The sequence below is a fragment of the Cicer arietinum genome, chromosome 6 (genome assembly GCF_000331145.2).
Source record: "Cicer arietinum cultivar CDC Frontier isolate Library 1 chromosome 6, Cicar.CDCFrontier_v2.0, whole genome shotgun sequence".
Taxonomy (NCBI): domain Eukaryota; kingdom Viridiplantae; phylum Streptophyta; class Magnoliopsida; order Fabales; family Fabaceae; genus Cicer; species Cicer arietinum.
In genome coordinates this window covers 68,377,697-68,388,720 of record NC_021165.2, presented here as the reverse complement: position 1 = coordinate 68,388,720, position 11,024 = coordinate 68,377,697, and the positions used below count along the sequence as shown (strand labels likewise).

At 24.8% G+C, this 11,024-nt stretch overlaps 1 protein-coding gene across 1 annotated transcript; it reads left to right on the top strand.

Moving 5' to 3' along the window:
- Window positions 1-527: 527 nt before the first annotated feature.
- LOC101491385 (non-cyanogenic beta-glucosidase-like) lies at window positions 528-8,455 on the top strand. Its single transcript, XM_004507258.4, has 13 exons — window positions 528-715; window positions 1,939-2,008; window positions 4,183-4,241; window positions 4,921-4,996; window positions 5,497-5,580; window positions 5,693-5,780; window positions 5,872-6,118; window positions 6,322-6,440; window positions 6,751-6,968; window positions 7,068-7,099; window positions 7,332-7,434; window positions 7,556-7,664; window positions 8,079-8,455. The coding sequence occupies exons 1-13, from the start codon at window positions 563-565 to the stop codon at window positions 8,248-8,250; spliced, it is 1,530 nt and encodes a 509-aa protein (XP_004507315.1). The 5' UTR covers window positions 528-562; the 3' UTR covers window positions 8,251-8,455.
- Window positions 8,456-11,024: the final 2,569 nt, after the last annotated feature.

The window sequence follows — 11,024 nt, the reverse complement described above, 5'->3', positions numbered from 1 at the left end:
ATTAATTTCCTCACATATATTAAGAAATTAATTATCATGACTAAAACATCCCTTTTTATAATAATTATGACTTTAAATTTGGATTGAAACTATGCTTATCTTAATTTTCCTCGCATATTTTTTTGATAAATATTGGTTTCATTATAAATGGTCCACCTACTTTTCTGTGATAGTTGATTGTGGTCTATGAGGTTTTTTTTTTTTTTTTTTGAAAGCAAGAAGTAAAACCTAAAAATAATTTGAAGACTTAAAAAAATAATTTAACCAAAAAAAATTTATTGGTACCCAAAACATAAAAAACTAGTGTGATCGCACACCCCAAAATAACATAGACCCGCTTCTATCGGAAGTACTCTAAAAATATTAATATGGATCACACTTTGATCAAACAATGTATTATAAAGACCACAGCTAGCACATGTATCCTTATTATAAAATATATTTAATAAATAAATATCATTATTAAACTAGCATATTGATCAATAGGCAAAGTATTCCATCCAGTATAAATAGGCAGTGACTGAAACACAAAAAGTAAAGTGTTAAAGCAAAACAAACAAACATGATTACTGTGGCAAATATGTTTGGTCTATTTGTTGTGATCTCATTCGCATTTGCTTTCACAAATGCAGATCCTCTTATTGAATTCGGTACCCTCAATCGAAGCAGTTTTCCTAAGGGTTTCATTTTTGGGACGGGTTCATCATCTTATCAAGTAATGCATATAAATTAAACTCTTTCGATTTGTTTTATAATAATTTTATTTATAACAGTTTTTAAAAAGTATTTATAATGAAATTTACGTATAATACAAATAAAACTTCAAATTTTAATTGATGTTACAAGTGTGAACTTAAATTATTATATTTTTTACTAACCATGCACTTAACTTTTATTGAAAGTACATTTATTCTCATAATATTTTCGTTTGGTTGAAATAACTAACAAGCTTTGCATGTCATGTTAATACATATTTCTTATATTCATGATTTGAGTCAAGCACTAACTAAATATATAAAGAAGAGTGATTTAAATTGGGTACAAATTGATTTAGATAAGTGTATTCTCATTATACACAAGTACACGACTAAAATATCAAACTTTAAATTTGAACTGTTCTACTATATATATATATATATATGTATATATATATACTCAAATGAAATATATTACATAATTTAGATATTTTTTAACCATTGTATTTTAAATTCTCGTCAAAATATGTAATTTTATATACTATTTATTATTACAAAATATTTTAATATTTTGTCTTATAGTTTTTTAGATACATCATTTATGTTTGATCAAGATCGAATAATCAAGATATGCGTGACTGCATATAGAGGCATAGTTGTAACAACACACAATTCATACAAAGAAGAAAAATACTGTAAATTTTAACTCATGTTGCAAAATAATTATGCAACTTTTCTTGCATGGGTTACACTTACGATACTTGAAACCCAAAGACAAATATAGAAATCAATCAAACTAAGGGTTGAATTTTATTTATTTATTTATCAATAATGATAATATAAAATTATAGGAAAAACTAACATGTACTATAAAAACACGTGTTGATAATTCAAATGTAAAAATTTTATTTTAAAATTTAATTTTAAATTTTTTAAAATTTTAAACATTAATGATTTTTTTGATAAAATAATAATAATAATAATAATAATAATAATAATAATAATTCTTATATCTTTAACATATATATACCATTAAGACACATGTTAGCATGACTCTAATTATTACTGTGATATTTAAAAAAATAATATAATTATCTTAAATACTAGTAAATTTGTATAGAGGTAGGGGATCCCAATCCACCCTCGAATAAATAAGAGCATTCCTTGGTTACAAAATTGAGATATAATATATATTATATTAATTAGAAACTGAAAATATTTACTTGACTCGATTTTCTTGTAGTATGAAGGTGCAGTCAACGAAGATGGTAGAAAACCAAGTATATGGGATACATATACTCATGATCATCCAGGTTTCTTTAATTTGTTCATGATCTGTCTTAAGCCTTAACATACATAGAATATTGCAATGCTATATTCAATTTCTACTTTAATAAATAAATTTTAAAAAACTACTCGGATTAAGACGTATACCAACTTTTATTTATTGATTTTGTTGAAATACTTGATTCATGGCAGTACAAAAACAAACTTGAGGTAAATGTTTGGATTCTCGTTAAAAAGTGATTCTAAATTATGGAATTATAGAATTGATTTTAATGTTGTTGCCCGTGCTCGTTATTATTGTCTCTAGATTGATTATATGTATTCTACCATAAATCATTACATTTAATTTATTTTTAATTGACTAAAAATAAAAAACTTGTTTTTAATCAAAAATATTTGAATTTTCTCCATAGTAGATCCTTGCACAAGAAAGCCTAAACACTTAAAAAAAAAAAAAGTACTCTTGACCCCTTTTTTTGGGTGAAAAATGTACATTTAACCTTGAAAATGAATCTTGTCAACAAAAAAACCTTGACATTGAACCACTCTCTTTTAAGATTAGGATATAATTTACAAATTAGAGTTTTCAATTACAAGCCTAATTGAAAAAAATCATAAATGAAAAAAATAAGGTGTTTTTTTATAAATTTAAAAGGAGTTTAATACATTCAATGTGAGAAGTTTTACCCTATCAATATATCACAATTCACAACCACTTATAAATATAATTTCATAGATAGTTATTTTAAAAATTAAATATCTCTAATGATTTAACAGTTGTGTTTGACTGACAATGTAAAAAATAAAATTACGCTGTCAGTATTTATGAATTAAATCTATTTAAAATATGACAATATAAATTAGTATGTATTGTTTTTTTAACAAAGTATGTATTATTAGTATAAATATCTTTTATGATGTCAACTATTATTTATGGATCAACTTATAATGTTTAAATTAAACAATTTGATTTAATTTAACCGTGTGAAGAATCTTTATACTAGCGGTATATAAAATTATAACTCTTTAAAAATACAAAGTTACTTTATTCGATAATCATAAATACAATACAAAGCTAATCTTTACATATATATGATACCAGTCTTCAATTATAATTTTAGTTTTAACGTAAGAGATTCAAATTTATTACTATTTTATAATTGTATCGTTTTATGAATAAGAATCAAATTTGCTTAGGTTATAAAGTCCCCAATAAATTTTGTTAAAAAATAATCTAAAAGAAAAATAAATACACTTAAATAGGGTATTTGCCTCTGATCAGTGAAAACCTTAACCTCAATATCTCAACAAACTTAATTTTTTAATCAACTGTGAGTCTAATCCTCGAATCAGCAGTGAAATATTTGGATTTTTACAAATAGTTAGTTTATATCTCCAATGAACGACTCTCAGGATTTAAATTTATTCCACAATATTGTATTTTGCAAGATATTGCTAATCAAATGACATATGTTTGCTTGCCTAAAAAACACTCAAATGGATAACTCCAAAAAGTAAAAATTGAACCCAAGTTTTTTTTTATTGATGGAAAGACATATTATTAATTCTTTCAACATCATGTTGATCAAATGCTATTTATTTAGATAAAAAAGAGACTGACAAATTTTATATATATATATATATATATATATATTGAAACAATCGTATATTTTAATGACCTATTTAAATATAATAAATAATTTTATATTGATTGACATTATTATTATTATCATTAAATATGTTGGACGCGGCTAAACGATCATATCACCTCATTGTGATTTTTATACTACTTGTTAGAAAGTCTGAAAGAACACGTCAACAACAATGAGTTAAATGTATTTTTAACCGACCTTGGCATTTATATAAATAACTTCTTTTATATAATTAACATTTTTTTTCATCGTTATTGGACTAGCTACTCATATTTAAATTCCAATAAAATATAATTTGTATTTTTGTAATGAAATTTTAAAAACTAAATTTCTAAAACATGATATCAGTATAGGATTTGATGATTATAATAATATACAAGTTTGGTATATAAATCAAAATTTAACTAATTTAATTGACGCGTTGAAATTTTTTAATTAGATTCGATGATAAGCTATTGGGAAATTTAACAAAGCTTGACGTTATTTTTTTTCCCTTTCTTGTTTAATTATAAATTGTTTATATGCAAATTTACAATATATATGTGCAGAAAGAATAAGGGATGGAAGCAATGCAGATGTTACAGTTGATCAATATCACCGTTATAAGGTTGTCCCTCGATCCAATATATTAGTAAAAGAAAAACGTTTTAAAATAAGTGTTTATGTTTGTTTTCACTATAATATTATTAAGTAAGTCAAAACAATAATATTATTTATTTTATTTTAATTCTATGCTCTAATTAATATGACGTATATCATTTTCAAATTCATTATATTCCAATTTTATGTTTGTTTTCACTATAATATTATTTAGTAAGTCAAAACAATAATATTATTTATTTCATTTAATTCTATGTTCTAATAATTAATATTACATATATTATTTTTAAATTCATTATATTTCATTTTTATGTTTGTTTTCACTATAATATTATTTAATAAGTCAAAACAATTATATTATTTATTTGATTTTAATTATATACTCTAATTAATATTACGTATATTATTTTCAAATTTATTATTATATATTATTATGTATTTATGGCAATAGTTAATATCAAATGATTAATAAGAATAATTTTATAAGTATTTTTTTTATTAATCCGGCCGTGTGAAATAATTATATGGGTTAGCTTGAATGTTTATAAAGTCAAATTGATATGTAATGTTTCTCTAAAAAAAATTACATGTGTATTCCATTACATATTATCCTCCAGATATCTATAAAGAAGGTTTAGAACTAATATAACAAAAATAAAATAATTGTTTTGTATTTATTACTATAGGAAGATGTGCAAATTATAAAAGATATGAATATGGATTCGTACAGATTCTCCATCTCTTGGTCAAGAGTAATCCCAAGTAAGTTAAATGTTGGTCAACAATCATTTTTAATATAATATGAGGAGGGATTGTTTAAGATTTTTAAAAAATGATTTTTTATGATAATTATTTAAAAACAGTAAAAGTTATTTTAAATTTATTTGTTATTGATTAAAAAATAATTTTAACTTTAAAAAATTATGATATTCATTATTAAATATATATGATAAACATTATATTTTTTACAAAAAAATATTTTAAAAATATTATTTATGTAAAGCTTCTCCAAATGCTTTTAATTTAAATCTATTTTTAAAATTTCATTATTAAAAAAAATTAAAATAAATAAATGAAATACTTAAAATTATTATATAAATAAATTTTTTATTTGAATTATTTTTTTAAAATATGATAACAAAAATAAAAATACTATAAAAATCATTTTTTTTAATCTTAACAACCATGGCTTCTCAATATAATTTTGTTATGTGGTTGGGTGCACTTTAACATAACCTTTTTTTGTTACTGTGTACAAATAGCGGGAAAGTGGGACAAAGGCCGTGGCGAAAATCCTGCTGGAATAGAATATTACAACAACCTCACCAATGAACTCATTGCAAATGGTACAATTCAAAATACAATGTGGAAACTATTAAGTGCATTTTAAATTTTATCATTTTAATTATGAAATAGTAATTAGTTAAAAATTATTATTTATCGTCAATAAAATTGCAGGTATACAACCATTAGTAACTCTTTTTCATTGGGATCTTCCTCAAGGTTTAGAAGATGAGTATGGTGGTTTCTTAAACGAAAGCATAGTGTGAGTCTATATTTCGAATGTCATTTTTCTATAATAGCAAATTCAATGTGTTCATAACTATGATTTGTTGAATTGGATATTAATATTTTAGAGATGATTTTCGAGACTATGCGGATCTTTGTTTCAATAAATTTGGAGATAGAGTGAAGAATTGGGTTACTTTCAACGAACCATGGTTATATAGCAATGGTGGTTATGCACTTGGGAACACAGCACCGGGTCGATGTTCAGATCCAACGTGTCTAGGTGGAAATTCTGGCACAGAACCTTATACAGTTACACACAATCAAATTCTTGCTCATGCAGAAGCCTTTCACCTGTATAGGAGAAAGTATCAGGTTTATTTCACAATTTATTTGCAACTCAAACCTATCTCTAACTTAATTTGTTTTGGGATTTACGACAGTTAAAAATCATAGATCCATACATTATTAAAGTTACATAATGCATATATATGGTAATTCTTATTGACAAATTGATACTTGATTAAATAATTAGATTTTGAAAGAATTTATACAAGTATTGATGTATATATGTGCAGCCAAGACAACAGGGCAAGATAGGCATAACATTGGTAACTAACTGGTTCTTACCACTCGGAGACAATAGCATAGAAGATGACGAGGCTACTAGCAGAGCACTTGACTTCCAATTTGGATGGTAATTAATTTAATATCTTTCATTATTAACTTAATTACTATAAGCTTTAGTAAATATATCTTCTTTTTTTACTCACATTCAGTAAATAACTTAAACTCATTATCTATTAACAAGGTATTTCCTAGTTGAGTCTATTTTGGACCATGGCACTAAACTATGAAATATACTTACAATATCTTTGTTTCTTTGAGTATAGCAACAATTTAACTTATCATCTGAAAAAATATTAACAAGGTGTTTAAATACCAATAAGGAGGAGAAAATATTAACAAGTTGATAATTAACTTTTAATTTGTTTGATTGATTTCAGGTTTATGGATCCACTAACAAATGGAAAGTATCCTATAAGCATGCAAAATATAGTGAAAAATCGATTGCCTAAGTTCACTTTAGAGCAATCACTTCAAGTCAAGGATTCATTTGATTTTCTTGGCTTAAACTATTACTCTTCTAGCTATATTAATAATGCTCCACCACCACCCAACGAGCCACCTAGTTACACAACAGATCCTAGAACCAATACTTCATGTAAGGTCATTTATATATTCTACACGTTAGTTAACTAAATATTATGATAAATATGTTGAATTTGATTTTTTTTTTCTTTCTATATTTTCACTATTGCAGTTGAAAAAAACGGGGTACCCCTAGGTCCAAGGGTGAGTGTTTGACAATCTAAAGTAATAATTTATAAAAATTGAATCAATGACATAAAATTTAGGAGAAAAATGTGAAATATGTCTCTAATTCTTTCACTAAATTTAGTGATGAGAAATTTCTCCATCTATAATTTTTTGTCATTAATTTAATTTTTCTAATAACAAATTATCAATGTGTTATATTTTAAATCCATTTGATGTAATACATAACGAATATTTATAACTATATCAGGCTGCTTCAGTTTGGATATATGTTTATCCAAAGGGACTTCGAGATCTTTTGTTACATATTAAAGATAGATACAACAATCCTGATGTTTACATCCATGAAAATGGTAAATACACAATTAAATCATATCAATTTACTTGAATGTGATTATAATCGAAAAATTTATATTGAACAATCATATTAATGTACATGATATTTTTATACTATATCCCACATTTAATTTACAGGTATGAATGAATTCAACGATCCAACACTTCCGGTGGAAGAAGCTCGTTTGGATACTTATAGAATTGATTATTATTATCGTCATTTATACTACATAAATTCTGCAATCAAGTAAGTTAATATTTTAGATATTCTAAGTATGAATTTAATTAGTATTACTATATAATCATAATTGATTACTATATATATTTACATTTTCATCTAATATTTTTATATAAAGTAAAAAAAATAATTAGTATTACTATATAATCATAATCCATGATATTTCAGTTCAATGGTAAAATTTTAATTCTATAATCTTTATAGAAGAAGTTCAAATCCATGCAATGATAATTATAAAATAGTTGTTATTGTTATTTTATATAATAATAATTTTCTCCTTTGTCTATTTTTAAAATATAATTTTTTCTATATATTACAAAAATACACGTGATAACAGTTGTAAAGTAATTATTAAAGTTACTTTAATTATTATTATTACTATGATTCTTCATTTCTTTACATTTGATATTTCAAAAAATACAGGGCCGGCGCAAATGTTAAGGGATATTTCGCTTGGACACTTTTGGATGATTTTGAATGGTTTAATGGCTTTACTGTTCGGTTTGGATTGTACTATGTAGATTTCAAAGATGGATTAAAAAGATACCCAAAACTTTCTGCAAAATGGTTTCAGAACTTTCTCAAAAGAAACTAGTATTGATCATATCGTTTGAAGCTGGGACACCTCCAAATTTAGTAGTTCAATTTGAGTGAAGTATTTAGGCTGTTATCTATGTTGTATGCAGCCCAATTAAATAAGTGTCTTGTCCCAGCAACTATGATCATATAGAGATAATTCTTCATGTATTTGTTTGGTTTTGATACAAATACAAATAAAAACTTATGGTTCACAATTAGAATATGCCAAAAAAAATTATCAAAAACTTATGAGTCATATTTATGACACCTTAAACTGCATATAATAATAATTTATATTAGATAATTGTAAAAATTCACGGCGCATAAATGAATATTTTTTAAAAAAGAAATAGAAATTTTTATTTGTGATTTAAGATATCACATTTCTCAAAGTAAAGATGAAACACTGTAAACTCTATTTCTCAAATAAAATAATGCATGCGCAATCAATAAACTTGATTTAATTATAATTTCTTAATTTAATTTTAAAAACTTACTAGTACTAATTAGGCTTTTTACAAAATATAGCTTCTAAATAAATAAGTAAAATACAACTTATAAATTTAATTATCAGTATCACATATTAGATCTGTAATTTTCCAAAATAAATGACAAATAGAAAAACAAAGTCTTCAAAGTAGCATTTACTTCACTCCAAGGCACTAACCACAACTTGTAATAATTTCATTTTCGTAAACGTGCACACGCAAACAACGAATGAAGTCAACTTATAAAACATGTAATAGTATAAAAAAAAGTGAAGTAATACACATAACGTCAAGTAAATACTCTATCAATTACAACACAAGTAACAAGAATCGTCAAGATAGAATAAGACAATCACAAATCAACATAATACTTTGTGTGCTCTTTTACTGTAAACTTATTTTCTTTCTTTAGTATCATTATAATTCTGAAGTACTTAGTTAAGATAATTCTTAAGTACTTAGTTAAGATACTTGATAATATCACAAATCAACATAATATTTTGCATGTTCATATATGTGACAATTGAGGTAAACTTGTGTTGCATGATACTTTCTGATATTTGGGACTACCCTCAAGTCATATAGAAATTCCCCACTAGAAACCCAAAGTCTAACAATTTTGTTGTAAGACTTAAAACAAAACTTCCACGATATGAGTCATTCAATTGTATTTTCCCACATCACTAAATTTGTCACACCCTACCTAGTAATAAGATAATCTCTATGTTAAAGGCATCTAGCATCTAATTTTTTTCCTCGTTCACTTATGTTACTCCATTAAAATCATCATCTTTAGCACATGTTGATAGGTTAGAATCACTACTTTTTCATTAACTATGGAGTGACATCAATATACTCGTTACAAATTCATATAATCATTAGTTCAATACTCGACAATCATTGATCTATTTGATTTATTGGCATAGTTATTACTCTTTTAGCTATATTAATCAAGATAATCAAAATCTAATCGATATAGAGAGGTTCAATTTCAAAAGTCGGGCTATTAATAAACATATATATTTATTTTATAATATAATATAATATAATATAGGCTAAATTGCATCAGTGGTCCTTTAACTTAAGTTCAGTTAATGTTTTAGTCTTTTATCATTTTGTCTTCTCGATTTAGTCATTTATTCTTTATTTGATGTTGTTAGAGATGAAAATATGAGTTTATTTAAAGATTTAAGTTATGAATTTGATGAAATTTGCATTACATTAATGATGATAATTAATTTTCACTACGCGAAAAAACCTGTTTTACAGCGTTTTTTTTAAGTCAATTATAGCGCTTTTTCAAAAAAATAAGCGATGTAGCATCCAGCGCTGTAAAAGATACAACAACGCTTTTTTAAAATAAAAAAGCGTTATAAAATAGGTAGATATATTGCGCACTTGTTATACTCATTTTACAACGCTTTTTGGAAAAAAGTGTTGTAAAAGGTGCATTCAATAAATGCATTATTATGCACCTATTACAACGCTTTTTTGAAAAAGCGCTGTAAAAGGTGCATTGAATAGATGCATTATTATACACCTATTACAACGTTGTTTTTTAATATATTTTTTCCAAAATCATTTTAATCAAGAATTAGTTCACACAATCATTTCACAATCAGTACACAACAACATAACTATATAACTTTATAATTTAACTTTATAACTTTACATATTTACACAATCAGTTCACAACATATTCATATACATATTCACATATTGACAACAACACAAAACTATGTACATATTCATATAACTACATATTCACAACTTTTCAAATGTGCCCTATTCATATACATATAACTATCAGAACTACACAGAACATAACTACCATATATTCATATAACTATCCCTTGCAACATGCCATTTCCCAGCAAATCAAACAATTTTCATTTCAATCACATACTGACATCAGTCTTCCTTTATTTCAAATAGATCTCTTTCAAAGTATGTTGGACTAGAATTGTCAAAGTACTGTGCGATATAAAAATTGAACATAAATAAGTTAGAATCAAATATATACATAATTTATATATGAAAATCAAATAATGAAAATACCGCACCGTTTATGGGATTATAGTTTGATTCATATCAACAATCTCTTTCATGAATCGCAATATATAGTACCCACAGTCGATGTTGTTAGTTTGACGAGGGCACTATAAAATAAAAACATATAAGTCAATAAATATTTGTGCATTGATAGCAGTATAAGTTCAACATGCATTTTAGTGAAACAAAAAACTAATAAATACAATACATGAAAAACAGAAGAACAATAGGATTAAGACGCATAAATACA